This window comes from Haliotis rufescens, unplaced genomic scaffold (genome assembly GCF_023055435.1).
Source record: "Haliotis rufescens isolate VD_foot unplaced genomic scaffold, xgHalRufe1.0.p SCAF_2, whole genome shotgun sequence".
Classification (NCBI taxonomy): Eukaryota; Metazoa; Mollusca; class Gastropoda; order Lepetellida; family Haliotidae; genus Haliotis; species Haliotis rufescens.
This window is the reverse complement of record NW_025963890.1, coordinates 48052568-48072725: the sequence shown is the minus strand read 5'-3', so window position 1 is coordinate 48072725 and position 20158 is coordinate 48052568. Positions and strand designations below refer to the sequence as shown.

General features: G+C 39.1%; 1 protein-coding gene across 3 annotated transcripts in view; it reads left to right on the top strand.

The window, feature by feature from the left end:
* Positions 1–9437, top strand: part of LOC124146246 (microtubule-associated protein RP/EB family member 1-like) — a 28557-nt gene extending 19120 nt beyond the window's left edge. For 2 of the 3 annotated variants that reach the window (XM_046516442.2, XM_046516441.2), the window contains exons 5-8: positions 1480–1696; positions 2229–2338; positions 2780–2929; positions 6886–9437. In XM_046516442.2, coding sequence (XP_046372398.1) covers positions 1480–1696; positions 2229–2338; positions 2780–2929; positions 6886–6954 — 546 coding nt within the window. In that variant the 3' untranslated portion in view covers positions 6955–9437. Of the gene's footprint in view, positions 1–1479; positions 1697–2228; positions 2339–2779; positions 2930–4201; positions 4227–6885 lie in introns of all 3 variants that reach the window. The other variant, XM_046516443.2, reaches the window with a different exon arrangement.
* Positions 9438–20158: the final 10721 nt, after the last annotated feature.

Below are 20158 nucleotides of genomic sequence, written 5' to 3'. Positions count from 1 at the left end.
AATGACAGTTAAAAAAAGAGGAAACATCGAGACATCTTATAGTGAAACAATACTGTAAAAAAGGAATGTGATCAAAACGTGCGAGAGAAACGTGCACCATAGACAAAACTAAGTCATGACATCTCAAATTGAATATTTTCACAACACCTGCCCCGGTGGCTCAGTGGGAAAACAGTGGGTTACAAAACTGAACACGATATGTTAGGTTGCAGGTTGGATTCCCAACATCCACAGTGAAAAGTTTCATGTCTTGTCTTCGATTTTAGAACATTGTTTGAAACACTCAGTCCAACTTCCATCTGCTACTCACATCATCAGGTCTTACTAGCAAAAAGTAAAACCTCATATCCGGGATGAGGTCCTTTTAGGAAAAAGTGAAACCTCCCAAGAGGTTATTACGAGATAGAAAGATACCTACATTACAATAGGCAGTAGGTTTGTAAGAGATATAACATGAGCAGTAATGAGATGACTGTGACTGCAAGGTGAGCCTCAGAACCCCGTCTTGTCTCATCATTGACCCCGCAGATGTGAGTTAGGGTAACTGGACCACTTGATTGGAAACCAATAGTGATAGATAGTTTGTTTATGTTTCACAGTCCACACTGTGTTGTCATCATCATATTCCAAAAGTAAGAATTACAGTTAAAGGTTTTGTTTTCTGGGAAATTGTATGAAATTGTAGATCTGATTTCAAAGGATTTTCAGCTGTCAACTTTTCATGATTATTGAAAGTGAATGAAGAGGAGTAAAATCCCCTGAACGTATCTGAGGTTGTTACAGTTTGGCCATCTTGGCCTGATATGATAGTAACTAAACTGCTGAAATATGGCATCGTTAAAGATAATAGTGTGGGCTGCATTATCTAATGAAGTTATTTAACAGTAATATTTACAATCTCCGTCCATGTTTCTCTGCATTTGGCGTACTTTATGTGGTTTCAAAATTACACTTATTTGCTAGCTTTGCTTTGTGTTCCACTCATCATTGGAGGTCGTGTTCACTCATGTGTTTTTTGTCATTTCGTCTGTGCTCTTTGCTTCCTGTATATTACAATAACTCTCATCATCTTCATTGCAGACTGTACATTATACATGTGTTATATATCATTCATTGGTTGTGCATTGTTTCAGGCATGTCTGCGATAGCTGTTATAACATAGGATCTTTAAGTTGGTCCTGATGGCATGTAATACATAATATATCACATGAAATCAAAGGAATGATATGCTGCTTTGTTTAGAACAATTCAGTCTTTTCACACTGTAATGTATTTAATGCCTCTTGTAACATGGCTTATTGTTATAATGATTATGAAAAGATGAGTTTAAAATATTGCTATTATTTAGATTGAATCTGTAGTTTTGTTGAACTAGCCTTCTACTTTTCATACTGTATTTACCATGTCAGTTATGGTGCAACTGAATACCTTGTTTTTGTTGGCCTATTCCTTTATGACCTCTTTGTGTTTTTTTCTCAGATTGTTCCTGTAGATCGATTGGTGAAAGGAAAATTCCAGGATAACTTTGAATTTGTTCAATGGTTCAAAAAGTTTTTTGATGCAAATTTTGACATGCGTGATTACGATCCCGTCCATGCTAGAGGCGGTGAATCTCTTGGAAGTGGGCCAAAGGGCAGTGCCTTTAACAAACCCCGGGTTACCAAACAGTCCCCAACAGTCAAGACAGCCAAGCCAAGTGAGTAGCGAAGACTTCACAATTACTTTAAATCATGTGCAAAATGTAAGAGTCCCTTACTCGCATTAATTAGTAAAGTGACAAAGATTTTTACTTAGTTCTACTTGACATGTTCTTAACTTGGATCTTTTGTCATCGTATATATATTTATTCTCTGTCCATCCATCCCTGAACTAAATCACTTATATTTTAAAAGTACCGAACTTATCGATATCATTTTCCCAGAACATGTTCATGTCCCAGACAAGAATAAGGATGAGACTACTCTTAAAAAAAAATTGAAATGGCTGCACAATGGCCTACATAATGTACAAATTGAAACCTTCATGTGAGCATGGCCAGATTCTAATAAAAGGGAAGTAATGTGGATCTCTGGATCTTGATCTCAGTTCAGGGCCCTGTTGACAATCAATCTTAGAGCTGTGACTATTGAAATGTTCAAGTTGTGGCATTGTGGTAGTTGTGTGTAGCATGGCGAACACTGACTAAATGGCTGATATAAGTACACTGACTTCTTCCACTTGCCTTGTAGTGACGGAAACAACAAAAAGGGTGGCTCCACCTGCAGCCAGGCCCTCTGCGAACAATCATGCTAGCAGCAAAGACAACAAAGATAACAAGATTGCTGATTTGGAGGCAAATGTATGTCATCTCTCTCTGTGTCTGTCTGTCTGTCTGACTGCCTGCCTGCTTAATTGCCATGGTTAAATTGACAAACTTGGAGTAGTCCAGCACTGTCTTAACCTGCATATTTGGCCTGTCTTGTATTGTGATGATTTAGACAGTCTACTGTACTGAACAGTCTCCAAAGGAGCTTCAACTCACTGTATAGAGTTGTGTCCCTTGGCTGCCAGGATGTAATGGTCTTTGGTACAAATCCAGCATTTGCCTGGATTATGATCCTTGGTTTGTCGGCACCATACCTGTGGCAGTAGCTTTCACCAAAGTGGTGAACATCTAATCTATCATCAGTGACACTTTGGGCTTTCCTTCCACACGATGCTGGAATATTGTTCAATCACTCACTCACTTCCAGCTTGTCCGAGTCACCATGTATGCTTGATGATATACATTTGATTTCAGATTTCGGAACTCCGACTCACCGTGGAAGGTCTGGAGAAGGAGAGGGATTTCTATTTCGCCAAGCTGCGCGACATTGAGATCATCTGCCAAGACCATATTGATGATGATCCAGTTATTAAGTCAATTTCTGAGATCTTGTATGCAACAGAGGTGAGAAATCAGGGGGAGTTGACAATTTCTCTTGTCATATAACAAGTAATAAGTAATTTTTCAGCAGATGATAAATGTTAAATAATATATGTCTCAAAGTTTGAATTATGTTCTTGCCCAAAGGCTACCTATTGTCTATTAAGGCATTGCAGTAGGCAAGTGGGTAAGTAGTAATGCCTGATCCATTGTTTTATAACTCTTATTAGGTTCTTGTTAATGTTTACAATTTCCATATGGTTAAATCATGAATCATGTGTATGATATAACTGTTCCTCTATAACTGTTCTGTTAAGTTCTCATACCTTCATGATCATTGAAAGTTGCTCAATCTCATATTCATTTATGCTTCATGTTTACTTGGAGACCTATGTTCCTGAAATCATCAGTATACACCTGTATTCAACTGATATCATCCCTTATCACATATATCTATACACTACTCTGCACAGATGTCATATATTCCTGTATTACCTGGTACCATGATTACGCATATATTCCTATAGACACTTTGTAGAAGTCATATAATCCTGTAGACACTTTGAAGACGTCATATATTCCTATATATACCGGTGCACTTTGTAGTCATTTATTTCTGTACTACACTGTACTCTCATACTGAAGCGATAACACAGTACGGATTCCAGCCCAGAATAAGTCCCCATCACCCCATACTTGTTGTAAGGGCCAAGTGTAGTGAGGATCTGGTTGTCATCTGGTTGATTGTGTGTCATTTTACCCCATCAGCTTAGGTGCCTTGTCAAGACCCTATTATTTACAGACCGTTGAAGATAGCTGGAATATTGCTGACTGCGGTGTGAATATTCACTCACTAGAAGCTCTACATGACCCTTTATTACACCATGTAGAAGTGAACTATTGCTGTATTAGGAGACGGATGTTTTATTTTTTGGTTTACGGATAGACCAACTTCAGTAAAAATAACACTAACCAAAAATGAATATATTATTTCTATTTTTGACAAAAAGAAAGGGGGAAAACAAATAGAATGTGCGAAAAGAAACCAGCTTAGAGGAGCAAGAAGTAATAATTGTTACTGTATGTCTAGTCAAAGATTCAACAACACGGGACACCCTAGTCAAAGTTTGTACCAGTAAAATATTCCAGGTGGTCAGCTGTCGTTATTCCTTGAAACATTAGTCTCTACCAAAACAACAAGTATGATACTACTCCTGCATAAATACATAAACATACTTTGTTGCCACCCATATTAATAGCCGTTTCTGTTTACTAACACCATACACCTGTCGGAAGTGAGAAGTTGCTGGTGTAGGAAGCGGTGAGTTGATCCTCGCTAATGTGTTAAACTTTTGATAAGGCTTGACCGTAGACAGCTCCTAGAGCCAGCTTGACAGGCTGCTCTGTTGCACTGCAGCCAGTCACAGTTATTCTTAACAAGGTTCATACAGACTCAAATAGGTCCTTAATTAAGATACTTCATCTTGAAAAGGCCTTAACTGTGACAATACCTTGAAATGGTTTTAAAAAATTGTTCATGAGCCACGAATTCCTTGAATTTTGTATGTAAGGTTTCGTTTCAAGAATTTACAATGAAAGTTGCCCGATTAATATTTCCATATCAAAGGTTTCAGCTTTAACATTTAGATAGAACACCATGGTACAAGCAGTTAGGAAACTCGGATGTATAGCATATAGCGTTCCGTTCTTATCACGACAGAAACATTTCTTTAAAAAAGCTGCAATTTTAGCAACGTTTACCCTTGAAAATACATATTTTGGTTTTTAGAAAGCCATAAAAAGGTTACTGAATTTCTGTATGAACCATGCTTAAAGAATTACATCCAAGTAATGCCATGACCTACAGTTTTCATTCTTGATATAGAATCCTGATGTTTGGGCACTGCATGAGAAAGTGAATGTTTCCCAACAGGATTGCGTAGACATCACAATATTTGTACAAAATGAATTGTTTCCAACTGAAAAATCATTATAAAATTGAAATTCTTGCATATATTGCTTATTGTTATGTTGTGTTTATGTTGCTCTAAGGAAGTTAGTGGGGAAAAGTTTATCATGAAACAATTTGTTTGAGAATGTTTATGAACTTTAAAGACTATGTACAACATTGGTCATCATCTGATTACAAGGACTGCTAGTGTCATGTCCATGCAAGAAACCCTGGATGAATAATGTATGTAAACATTAGTGTCATAAATAATAAATAATAATATCAAACAAACATATATTATTAAGTAACTAACTATCTAAAACTTTGTCTTTAGTTTTGTACATCATGCATACACACATGCATACATTCATACAGGCATGCATACATACATACAGGCTTGCATACACACATGCATACATACATACAGGCTTGCATACACACATGCATACATACATACAGGCTTGCATACACACATGCATACATACATACAGGCTTGCATACACACATGCATACATACATACATACATACATACATACATACATACATACATACATACATACATACATACAGGCTTGCATACACATGCATACATACATACAGGCATGCATACACATGCACACATGCATACATACATACACATGCATACACGCATGCATACATGCATGCATACACACATGCATACAGGCATGCATACAAACATACAGACATGCATACATACAGGCATGCATACAAACATACAGGCATGCATACACACATGCATACATACATACATACATACATACATACAGGCATACATACATACATACATACATACATACATACATACATACATACATACACACATGCATACACACATGCATCGTTCAAGGAATAAACCAGGTAGTTCAACTCGCCTAACATATATTTATGCTATACACTTCAGGTAGCCCAAACCAATTGTCCTTGTTTACAGACATTGCTGTAAATTATCAGTTCATCTAACATGTCCAATGACACATTGAAATGACTTTTTATTACGTGTAAGAAGCAGATTCTATTGGAAGAAAACAACATTAAATTTTGAAGAGGAGAAAGTATAACATGGTATGATGTGTTGATAAATTTATAAAATGTTTCAAATGGCCAGGAAACTTTCTTTCTGTGTAACCTCTCAGTGGCTGATGCTAATTGATTATTCACAGACTGCTGTGATATAGCAAGATGTAATATTATTGACATATTCCTACCCTATAGAAGGAATTTTGTTGATCTGTTGATTCGTATAGATAATTCGTTGTTTTCTTTTCTCACTTTACAACAACTCACAATATGAACAATATATCCAAACATTTAGAATAAAACATCATATGTACACATATTTATATTAATTTTGACCTCCCTAAGGCATCTGGTAGTAAGGAATCCGTAAACCACTGAATAAAAACACCTAGTCTTATTCTACCTATGTATCACTTGTCTCAATCATATACTCCTTTATTACCCATAGGGTTGGAAACAGCCGAGTTCCTAAAAATCTTGTGTGCTCTAGTGCAAATATCACTTCACGCGCACCAGTTTATAGTTTCAGTCATCTGCATGGCATTGTTGACCTCATTCGAATCTTATTGTGACGTAACGTCGAATTGACGTTACACTAGAGACGAATTCATAGCTGAACATTGCTGAAGATTGTTGACGTCTTTCGACAATTGTGGTTTACTTTGAATGTGGTCTTCATCAGTGCAATTATCTCTAGGGGAGCTTGAAAAGATTAAGAAGTAATGGGTTATAAAAAAATAACATGTATCACCCTCGATCTTGCTCAGGAAATACAAGAATTCTGACACTTGTTTCCTGAAATCAGTATGACACACATGCTCATATAATAATCTCTGTATATATCAATGTGTAGATGTCATATTCCTTTGTTGCATTTATGTTTGTATGCTGCTATATATGCATCACTTTTTCCTGTAGTCCTATACATATAAGTTCTATAATGTATTCTTGTGTAACACAATTCAATTGATGACTTGATGTATCTTGTAGGACGGCTTTGCACCCCCAGAGGAGGGTCAGGACGATGGCTTGGTTGACCCTGAAGATGAAGAGTACTGAAGCAATATGATGATACATACACACACCCACACGTCTGTGACACACAAACTGACTATTTCCTCCCAGTCGCCAATCTATTGAACTATTACACGGACAGGCTGACGAACAAACTTGCTACTCACAGATACCTGGGCTGCTTTACCAGGGCAACACATGACCTGCTTTCTATAGTGCTCAATGCTGATGCTGCTGTGTCATCTAGACAGCAGCCTGTGTTGGCCTGAACGCCCGATGGCCTGATGCCAACCTTTGCCTTCATCCTGCAAATTGTATCTATGGACAGATTAATACTGTTTTTGTGTTGGACACTAACCTGTACGCAAATTTCACAAATGTGTTACTGGATACTTTCTGCTGACAGAAGATATGGAAGAGAAGAACTGTGATCTCAGTGCTTGTTACGAGTAGGTGTAGGTGTGGTAGCATGTCCATAGGCACTTCACGTGGAGTGCTCCAGTGTGGGACGGCTATTGAGTGTCATTGTCTGCATGTAAATAGGTTTACCTGGTTTGCATGTTCAAGTAAAGAGCTTACAGCCTTAAAGACTAGACTGGTTAGATTGGCCTGCTGTAACACAATTCTTTCTTTGTGATCCCAGTGCTTACTGTTACATATGTTATTGTTACACCTTGCACTTGTTAAGGAAATTCGACAAGCCTTTCTTGATGATGTTCTTATGGCTGAAAATGACAACAGAAACTCTTGTGCTGATGCCAAGATACTGTCATTCAACTGCCTTCAGCCGTTGTTCAAGGATTGCTTGGGGTATTTTCATATTATTTTTAAGTAACATGAGTCATGTGTTCAATAAAATGTAAGAAGAAATTAATTTAAGAGATTAATTAACCTCTTTAACTAGTATCATTCTGAGGCTAACCTTCAAAGCAAAATCATTTTTAATGTAATCCTGATATGTATGCAGCTTGTCTAGCAGTTGAACACATCTTCATCTATCCTGTCTAATGGCAAGGGATTCCTTGCTTGCACTGTTCATCATTAGGGACATGGTCACTGTAAGCACCTGTACCAAAATAAAGGCTAGTCAGTACCAGATACTTCAAACAGCTCTCTGAGATAGTCACCAGTGCTTCTTCAAATGGGTGCTTGTGCTGTAGTTCGTGTCACAAGGTACCAGCCCCGGCTGGTGTGTTTTGTACCTCATCTTCAGTGTGAAGACTAAGCAGTGTGTACCCACCAGGCAGTGTTGGAGACGGTATCCAGTCTGCGTTGTGAAGCCGGTTCCACTCAACAGTAGTTGGCTGCTTGTATTGCTGAATTCAGTGACAAATCAATGTTGCATTCAACCAAAGTTGTATAAAATTTTTGTATACCAACTCTTGCTCATAGTGTGTCCTGGCCTCATTCAGGTACTGTAGTTCACCGACTAGTTTTTTTTTTACTGTGTGGATGATACTTTCCTTTTCCGTTCTCAACACATGAGCCTCACTCAAAAATACCAAACTACAACAAAATGCATTTAGTATGGAGTTTTTTCTCAGGTTGAATCCTATTTGGATATTTGTCTCCTGAAAATGTAAAACTGAAGTGTCATTGATTCTAACAACTTTCGAAAATGTTAATACTTCATTCTCTGATGAGTGATTAAAGCAAACATTATTAGGGCTAGCTGGAGGACAATGAATCTTTCCACCAAACAGAGACCAGATGGAACAATTAGGGATGTCATATTAACCATGTTTGGCAAGGTATGTAATAGTGTCTATGGGTTAAAGAAATGTAACTGGTTATCAATTATCAATAAAGTTCCCAACTAATCCCATTATTGATGTTTGGTGGAAGTTGAGTGTGGTCATTGAGTTGCAGTCTTGCCATCTGGTCCAGATTCTCTGTGACACGCCCACACTCGTGTGACATGAGGTTATGACTATATCACTATCTGTTACCTGTATTTGTGTGTATTTCACTTGTCCTATGGAATGTATCTGTGGTTTATATACAGTGTATAAAACATTTTAGAAAGGGAATGGCATAACCTGCTTTAAACTGGAAGTAGATACTGCATCTAAACAATGTTTATACTGGGCAGTTGGATGGTATGGAGAGGGCGGGAGAGCTGCCAACTTTCGTAACCCACTCGTATGACAATTCTATTGTAAGCTGTTGTTTTAGTTGCTTCAGCAGCCCATCCTGTTGATTTTACTCTGTCAGTGCTGGGAGAATGAGCTGTATATTTTAATGTATGTGATTTGTTTGGGTATCTTTACCATTGACATTTGAATGGTCTCAATCTACACGAGACAAGCTGCTACACTTGTGACTAATTTAGCCATCAAACTCTTTCTTTCTTCCACGCTCTCCTCCTATTTTGCTGCCTGTTTGTAGTTCTCCATTTTGCAGATGATAATGCCTGGTTACTGAACTTTGTATATTTATTTTCCTATTCACTGTTATATATTCTGAACAATTCAGTGCTTGTAGCAAAATTTGAAACTGTAACATTCATTAAATTTGATTCAATGAAATGCTTGTTTGTTATGAATATTCTCTGCCCTCATGGCAATATCTGCAAGTCAAGCTCCTTGCAGGGAAACTGCTCCCATAAGATGTGAGAACTTTTAGCTTAACAGAGCTTATCTACAAACATGTCTCACCTGGAAATATGGTGCAAGACAAACTCTTCGCATCTTCTTTCCTGTTTGTTTTCAAGTTGCCATACATGATAAACATGGTGATAAAATATACCACCAGAAAAGAATTACTGTGCACAAATCAAAATCACATTTAAAATAAGCCATTGATGTTTGGCTATGGTTTCTTGACAGCAGTGATGCCCTTCAACGTTGGGTGGAATGTTGCTGTTTTGTTCACAGTTCTGCAGTGGTGGGAGTGTAATGGTGTGGTTGGTCATCACTACAAACCAAAGGATCCCTCTAGTGGTCACCGATGTTAATAGAAAGGATTGGCGATTCTGAACGTTTTTTAGTAGTACAAATTTCCTACCCGTGGGCTTCACCATAGTGGTAGTGGACCTGCATCATTTTGGGCTTAAGTGATACAAATGAGCTCCTATTCAAGACTGCCTCAAAACTAGCTCACTCAATCAGCATTTATACATACGGTTGTCGGGGAGATTAATGGTTGAAATATATAAAACCTGCCTTCGATTCCCCTCATAAGGGTAATATGTTTAATCTGTTATTGGCGTCTCCCGCCAACATTAAACTGCAATATTGATGAAACCAGCGTATCCTATTCACTCTCTCATTCGACTTAAGACATCCCGGAAAGTGTTATGTTTCAGTCACACCTATAGCTTGAGAAGTATTATCGTAATCAGATTTCGCAACCATTGCCAGTTACAAGGGAAACAACCCTCACCACCAGCGTCATAATTAAGAATCAATAATAAGAACCTAAAAGCTACCGATCATCAATCCATTGCCCTCAAGCGCTTCATCCGCTGTTGTATTGGTCAAACATTCTTAGCCGACTGGCCATGATCAATGACTTGTCTAAACTACAAAACGAAAGTTCTGTTCTCGATTGATAGTTTAATCTACTGATGGATTTGGGAAGACATCTTATAATACAATGTTATAATATGTAAAGGGTGTGAACCTAGAACACCTACCAAAGATAACAATACCCATCCAAAGAAATTACTCTAAATGGCGACATAAATTCTGCGGAAGTTGAGACAGGAGGGATTGGGATGGTGACGCCATTTCAAGAACGAAGCTATGGTGGCGAATAGGTCCATGGTACTGGTCATAACACAGGAGAAAGAGTGCAGTGGGTTTAATGGAGGCTGGGAATCGCCTACCGTTACTACCAACTGGCCCGTGAAGATCCCGGGCAGACAAGGTCTTCAGCAACCCATGTTTGCCATAAAAGGCGCCTGTGCTTGTTGTAAGAGGCGACTAACGGGATCGGGTGGTCAGGCTTGCTGACCTAGTTGATGCAAGTCATGGCATCCCAATTGCGTAGATCGATGCTCATGATGTTAATCACTGGATTGTCTGGTCCAGACTCGATTATTTACAGACCGCCGTCATACAGCTGGAATATTGCTGAATGCGGCGTTAAACAACAAATAAACAAACAATAAATACTACCAAATCTCAACAGCAATCACTTGAGGCGATGGAAACGACAGAATCCTTTAATGATCAACTTGGCGATCCATGTAAAACGTTTAAAATTCACTTTCCTAACATAAATTCTGTTGTGTATATCATGTGATTGTCCTCATTATAAAACAAACAAACAGTGCACTACATTTCACCTTTGGTACCTTTGGTAAAACGTCTAGGCCTTTGACGGATATAAAGACCCTCGTTAATTTGGGTAGGTTCATGTCGTGTATAAATCGATGTGTTGTACTGGTCTCAATAGTGGCGTAATCTCATTAAAATCAGATCTCAGTTCTCGCTACCGCTAAACAAAGATCTGAGGATATCCCATTGCGGGTCATGTCAGAACGACCTTTCATCTAACCAATCAGAGCATCGCTGATCAGATCAGGAAAGTGACAATTGGAATCTGATTTTTGATCGTGCAACCTCGAAAAAACACACACTGGGTATTCCGAACTACAGTTATGGGCTTTATGTCTGTATTCATACAATCTAGACCATCTATTAGCCATTCCAGAATGTTCTTTTGTTCAGTTTTTAATTTTTTAATCGAGTATGTGTCAAAATATGTTTCAAAGCGTAGTCGCCAGTTTGAAACTCGTGCTGTAAAGCTCGATTAAGCTACCTTCTGATTGGCTATTGTCGACTTCATTTTAGGCATTCCATTGGTCGGTCAAAGTTCGCGAAAGGTCGGTCTGACGTGACCCGAAATGGGATGTACTCAGATCTTTGTTTAGCGAGAACTAAGATCTGATTTTGATGAGATTACTAGTGGAGCGGTCGGGTAGCCTGGTGGTTAAAGCGTTCGCTCGTCATGCCGAAGAACCGGGTTCCATTCCCGACATGGGCACAATTTGTGAAGCCCATTTCAGGTGCCCCCCCGGTGTGATATTGCTGGAATATTGCTAAAAGCGGCGTAAAACCATACTCACTCACTGGTCCCAATAGTACAATACGGTAACTTTACCATGCTACACAAACAAAATTATATGTTCTCTCTTTATTCCTGAAACATATAAATGTCCCGTAAAGTATCAGCACCGCGCTTTGGTCGAACTCGGACTCGGTATATATGTATATCAAGACAATATATTTTTTCGACGGTCCTGAGGACTTCTTGTCCCAAAGCTTCACCGTGTAAGTAGAAGTAACAATGCCTTGAAAGAATTGATTCCTTTCAACCGAATGTCTTACACAACTGTTTTTTGGGTTCATTTCTTTGCACAGAAATTCAATCTGCACCGACATGAAACGTACTTACATCTCAGATGTCCTCTGATTGAAACTAAGGACATGATCGTGTCACTCTACTGTGTGTCTTTAATGAAGTCAGCTTTTTTAGCATCACTCAGCCGACTTTGAAATGCAAGATAAACACCACTAATAAATAGCTATTGATTTCTCAAATCCATAGCCATCTCCGATCTAAATATTTAACAAACATTAGCGTGTTACATTTTTGTCGATCATAACAAAAAGCAAGAACACTTTATTTTCTGTTTAGAGCCATTGTGGCAATGCTGTCACGACGTTGCTTTAATTGACGACCGACACCGACCGAAACGGTGTCGCGCAAGATAATGTTGGTATTGATAATGTGCACGCTTCAACTCATAATATATAATATAACATCCTGATTGGTGTTTATTAACCTTTTTCTTTATGCACTTAAATACGAATAATAACTTAAATATATATGAACCAATAGTAATGTAAATAGGGTTTGTAACGATCTCATATTGATTGACACTGTCACATTTGGGGGTCAGATGACACCACTAGTCATCTGCGAGATATTGCTGGGATTATATTTCCCTTGGATATATACAGTAAACTACGTTTATAACGAACACGCTTATAACGAACATTTTTTGTCCAGGCAATTTGTTGTATTTATGCTGTATATGTGCTTATAACGAACTACGGTTATATCGAACTTATATCAGCGGTCAATTTGAGTTCGTTATAACCGTAGTTTACTGTGACAATAATATACTATGCTAAAACGTAGGGCCTAGTTTTGATTATCATCAAGACATCTTCTGATCTATATGGTATTGGAAAATGGAAATGATATGATCATATCTGCTGGGGAGTAGGCGATAACATTTAATGGGTTCTAATGGTTGCTGTGGTGAGACGGTGGCGCATTAGGTCGTTAAAGAGGTTGGGGGTCAAATTCGAAATTTGCATTTGGCAGCCAACGTTGCTAACACTGAATTAAACCACCTCTGTTGTGCAGACATGCACGAATTCTTCGAGGCATCCTTCTGATGAGTCAACCAATGTCAGCTTGACTCATGATTTCCACTCATGAGTGTTCAGTGGAGGAAAGGTGAGGTGAAATGGGGTTTAACGTCGCGTCCAAGATTATTGCACTTATATAGCGACGTGCATGTACGTGTGTGTGTTTGTGTGGCTGCTTGTACTAGTCCGGACTGATGCCGATTTATAGTGCTAGCTCACTGAGATACCATGCCGCAGTTTAACATGAATACCCCACTCAGACACAGTATACTGACTCCGAGCCGACCAGTCCTTAGTTTAGCCCTTTAATGCCGAGCGCCAGACAGGGTAACACCTTTAAACGTCTTTTGGTATGACGCGGTCGGGGATCGAACCCCGGACTTTCCGCTCTCCGCGCGGACGCGCTACCACTAGACCACGGAGGCGGTCGGAGGAAAGGTGAGGACTGAGTGCTTGCCATGGCATGAATGGATGTTTTGCTGTTGTAGGAATTGGGTCACACTCCTGGCACGATAAACACGTGCATTATCATCTTGAAAGATGAAACGTTGCTCAACACGTAAAAATGCAACCACGAGTGGTGCGATGATGTTGTCCCGATAGTATTAACTGTGACTCTGCCATGGACAATATGGAGCACAGTTCGGCCAGTCATTGTGATACCATCCTATACCATTATGGACCCCCTCCCAAAACGATCATGCTGTACGACGTCAACGTCCATGAAACGCTCATTAGGACGTCTTCAAACTCGATTCCTTCGGTCACGGAAGTCGAGAGTTGTGTCGGTTCGTCAGAAAACATTACATTAGCCTCTGATTCAAATGACGTGCAGTAAATTGTGGGATTACACGTGCACGAGCATGTACATGCTATCTGTGCAGAAGATATTGCACCGTCTGGACAGGTACTTTTACACCATGTACTTTGCAATTATAATCACAAAATATACAAAACATTCTTGCCAAACAAACAGTTTAACACAAACAATAGTATTACTTATGGCTCAAAATAGAGACTATGGGACTATTAACATCAACCAACATTTAGAAGCAATCTTATTAAAATCATATCTGAGTTCTCGCTGCCGCTATACAAAGATCTGAGGACATCCCTATACGGGAACGACCTTTCGCGAACTTTGACCGGCCACTGAAATGACTAACAAGAAGTCGACATCAGCCAATTAGAAAGCAGCTTTCTCGAGCTTTACGGCACACGTTTCAACCTGGCGACGTCCATTTCAGATTAATTTGAAAAATATGTTGACCCAGTTCTCGATTTAAAATTTTGAAAAATGAACAAACGAATATTCCGGAATGTCTAATGTATGGTTGAGATTGTATAGCAGCGCTTCCCACATACTGTGCAACGCCTCCTCCGTTCAAATGTTTATTCAACGGATGCGAGAGATAGACGATAATGTTGACGGAATCAGTCGTACGGGCCGTAACTGTCGTTTGGAATATCCCGTGTTAACGTTTTCGAGTTTGCATGATTAGAAAACACATTCCGACTGTCACTTTCATGATTTGGTAAGCGATGCTTTGATTGGTCGGATGAAAGGTCGTTCTGACGTGACCCGTAATGGGATGGCCTCAGATCTTTGTTCAGCGAAAGCGAGAACAAAGATCTGATTTTAATGAGATTGCATTTAGAAGAATCCCAGCTTACATAGGGACCCAAAGCATGAATCATGTTCAACCGGTTGTGTTCGAGAAAGCTGTTCCCACACGAGGCCCAGTGGGAACGTGTTAGCCTGCTTTGACTTCAACATTGCATGATTGCACTTTATATTTGTGACAGATACATAAAAGCGGATTATCAGACTTGGCGTGTATGCTAATGAAAACATCATTATGAAGTGGCTTTAGTTATTGTTTTGTATTTGGATTATTCTTTCTGAACACATCAGTAATCACCCTTCTTAAACATGTCCCTCATCGCATTCCATAAATACATAAAGACAATGTTAAGTAGGTTTCCTCAGGGATGAGACCAAGACGTTAATTTGCGAATTACGAGGTGATTTCATAACTGACGGGTTAACCAGAAGTAGGTTCGCACAGAACTAACTTGTGAAATCAGTAAACGAACACACAAGATCAACTAATAATCAGACAAACAGTTTATTCAGTAATTTAGGCATCAAGGCCCATAATACAATGCAGATTGGATATTAATTTGTCACGTGATGTACATGATGAGATTTTAAATCAAGTTACACATTCCTTCTTATAAAGACACGTTTTAAGAATACAGAAACAGCATGGCTCATATCAGGATTTTCGGAGTTTAGCAGATTTATCATTAACTGACGGTCTTTAAAATACTTTGCAACATGGGGAGAAATTTATACCTTAAATGGGAATACGTTTCACATATAAGTAAGACATGGTATTCATCCTCTGCTTCTCCGGATGAACAGTTTGTATGAATAAAGTTCACAATATCAGCGTCTTTGGACAAACAATTACATTAAAATTGTGCAATGAAATTCTAAGTTTACAATAAGCTCTGATTAAACTTTTATCAATTAAACAAGTTAAATATCTTTCAGTTTGTAACAATGATTTTACTTTGCTGTAATTACTAAGATAAAATGATTCAGAAATACTTTGGTGCCACTGTTGACAAAATATATCCTTTAGTCTTTGCTTACGTGAATGAAGAAATAACTGTGGATCTCCCACATCTTGGGAAATCCATATATATGAAAAGCCACTAACAAATAATAGATTTCTCACATCTGAAACCCAATTATTTTTACTATTATCATCAAGTACCAATAAACATATGAAATGGGTATCTATCAGGCATCATTCTAAGTAATTTAATCCATTACTTAATTACCCTTAATTAGCTGGCTACAAACATATTACTACGGCCTGTTTTATAAAGGAACACAGAAATCATTTGAAATATGAAGTGGGAACTTTTTTAACTGCAGCGTTATACTTAGCATCCCATATTTCAGAACCATACAAAAGTATATGCATAATTTTGCCTTAAAAAATGGTACATGCTGTGAAAAAAGACACACAACTATTTTTCCTGAATAAATTAAAAAGAGGCATTATGGCTTTCGACGTCTGAACAGCTAATTGCTTATATGCTATAGACCATGACAATCTAGAGGAGAACATAAGACATAAATATTTATAGTAAGTGACTACACTCAAGGCAGACGAATCAAGAAAACACTTTTCATGTTTTGCAACAATACCACCTTTTCTAAAAACTACAGCATTGGTTTTATTCAGATTTACGTCAAGACTCTATTTTGAACAGTAACTCTGAAACACATTTAACTGTTTTTGTAAGCCATTTACAGAATAGGAAAAATGACAACATCATCAGCAAAGAGAAGGAGCATAATGTCCATTATTTCTATTATGTTACAAAAATCCCATGTTGGCAACTATTTTGCAGCTCTATAGCAAGTTCATTTATGAAGAATATAAACAACGAACTTAAAACACAACCTTGTCGTACCACCGGAGGATGTTGTAAAACAGTCCGTATTATATATACATGCGCTGACTGATGCACACATGTTTTTTAAAAGTACAGACATTTTACCATGACATCCTTTAGTAATAAGTAAATACATCAATTATTCCTATTAACATTGTCAAAAGCTCTTAAAATCATATACACCATAAAAGCGACGTCTGTATTGCACAAGTATTTATAACAAAGAGCTTGTAAAACAAACAAGTTATCAACAGTAGAGAAATTTGGTCGGAACCCTGCTTAAGACTCGGACAGTAAATCATTTACTTCCATCCATATTCTCAAACGTGAAGATTTTTCCCATAACATTTAGTAGTGAAATGCCTCTATAATTACTTGGTTCACAAACTGACCCAGATTTATATAATGAAATAATCATACTTATATTCCAAGATTCTGGAAACACACCCATTTCTAAAATCTTATTGAACAATAACTTCAAGTATGGTGCAAAGAGATCCGATGGTAGTTTAAAGAATTCAGATGGTATCCCATCTTCAACTGCGGACTCAGGTTATTGATAGCGTCAGTGACCTCTTTTTCAGTGATCTCACCTGACAGGAGTTCATCCGAAAAGGGTAAATCATTGCAGTTATCACACATGTATGAGAGAGCAGAAACTAATAATCAACAAATTGAAACACACAGTTTTAAATTTACAATCATAACACAATAGGTGCACACACAAATGTCCAGAATTTGTCATTGTCGACTGTCTTTTCAGAGGGCGTGCTCCGTTTTAGAACCCGGAAGAGTTCCAATCCGCACTTGGCAAGAGATAAGACTCAAAGGCTTCGAATTTTCAACGTCTGGCTCTTTTATATGTACAGCCGGCACTCTAGAAACTATCACATCACGAACGATCAGTATGTTTCAACAACCAAGGGAGGTTACTCTAAAACACACTTCCTGTTTTAATCCGCCACTACATCACTCGATATTTTACGAGCGTTTCAATCATTTGCTTCCACCGACAATCACTACACATAACCTTACCACAATCGCTACTGCCACATAACAAGTGGGTCTGTGATAACAAAGCGTCAAGGAACGTTAGTAGCTAAGGGACTGACTCGTCGTACGGAGACACGTGTTCGATCCCCACGTGTATTGGAATATTGCCAAAAGCGCTGTAAAACTCGTTCCGTGGCAGCAGAGAAAAGAGCGAAGAGCGGATATTTGACTTTGTCAGGACCGAGAGTAGAATACACACCAACACACATTGTAGACATGTTAGACTTGTATATTAATCCATAAAGATCAATAAGCAATAACTGTATGATGTTCATATGCTACGTTGGAACTTCTAAGGAGTTTGTATGCATTTGTCGATTCCAGTTTGTTTGAACGTTCTTCACCTGGCTAAGATATAGGCTCCTACTTGAGTAATTGCACCGAAAGAGTTAATCGATGGACATCTGAGTCAGGACACTCGAAGAACTGAGTTCACGGCTTGGGAGTCAAAAACTAACAAAACGATTCAGTTACACAGAGCATCTCATGTCCCCAAATCAGATGTGAAAAATCTACATGGTGTCATGGTCACAGCGGTATCTTTGCTCTACAGTTAATGTTGGATCGTATTGCAAGATCGCATAGGCGTGGATGTGGAGGCATCACTTCGTTCTGAGGAGTGATCCGAGAACCTACAGAGGTGTGGTGTCTTCACACATCTGTCAACCGTACCTGTAATGTCACCGTGCGACAAGCATGGGCTACTGGTGACCTATTCTAATAAGTCTAAGCCGGTTTCCTACGAGGACCACCACACGTGGTCGAATATCCGCAGTCGTCCAATCAAAACCAAGACCGGAAGTCATCTTCGGAGCTCCGTGTGTCATATCATTCGCGAAAACCGAGACATCTATATATCCGATGTGTGTATAGATTGCATCCCGACAACCGCCGACTGCTTGGTTTATCGTAGCTATAAACAGTATTTCAGTTATGTCTACGTTATAACCGGAAGTGACGCAGGTAGTGAAAACCACGGGGTGATGCTGACAGACAAAGGGTCTTAATCGCGATAATGACGATAGAATATTTCAGAAACGAGACCTCTTTGCAAGTTTTTATTCTTGAAGGTTCGGACCGCCTCCGTGGTCTAGTGGTAGAGCGTCCGCCCGGAGAGCGGAAGGTCAGGGGTTCGATCCCCGGCCGCCTCATACCAAAAGACGTATAAAGATAGTACTTGTCGTACCCTGTCTGGCGCTCGGCATTAAGGGGTTAAAGCAAGGACTGGTCGGCTCGGAGTCAGTATACTGTGTCTGAGTGGGGTATTCATGTTAAACTGCGGCATGGTATCTCAGTGGGTTAGCACTATAAATCGGCATCAGTCCGGTCTATCAAAACACATCTGTGACGTCATTCTATTGTTTGAACGCTCCATTATTTTTCAGGAATGGAGAGTTGCTTGTCAACTGTACATTATCTTGAAGCAGCATTTGAATTTTTCAAATATATTCAACTACAGAATATTTTGTCAAAGTGTAAAAGTAGGGATGGGTTTTAAGTAGGGGAATATCCTCGTAACTCTCCATTCCTTAAAAATAATGGGCCTCGGCCCCTGCGGGGCCTCTGCTCCATTATTTTTAAGGAATGGAGAGTTACTCGGACATTCCCCTCTACGTACAAGCAACCACACACACACGTGCATGTATGTCGCTATATAAGTGCAATAATCTTGGACGCGACGTTAAACCCAATTTCACCTCACCTTGAAGGTTCGACAGAAAGTGGACTGTAAACCCATGAGTCGAATCTACATCAACGTCCTTTCTGTTACATTAATGTTTGCCCATAGCCGTCCAACATTGAACCATACATACTCATAACGAAATGCTGTTTGCATCGACCAGTCGTGACAAGTATGAAAAGTAACTAACTACACATCTGACTATAAACAAACAAATATTTGCCTAGCGCTTCCAGCCACAGATGCTGACACATAATGGTTGTATCATAGTGATATGAGGTTCTCGTGCACCGTGGTCCACTGACGACTCTAGGCAGTACTGCCTGCCCCATATCAGCGATACATCGATACAGCACTATTGACCGACTGGGGTCATAGTCTGTGCTTTGCTTCACGTCTAAACCAAAGAGAGGCTCAGTTGTTCAAATCAGATTCGCCCCGATTATGTTCAACGGTGCCATCAACGTGCACGTGAGGTTCTCCAACATGGTAAACGTTAATCTGCTTATACTTCGTTAACCTGCCCCAAACTGATACACTCACTCTCTCACCTTTCCCTCTGTACAATCGTCTTAATGAAGATGCTAGTAAATATATTTCACTGAGTGAGAGGTGGGCACAGGTGCGTCGAAATCCGCTGTGCAGAGTT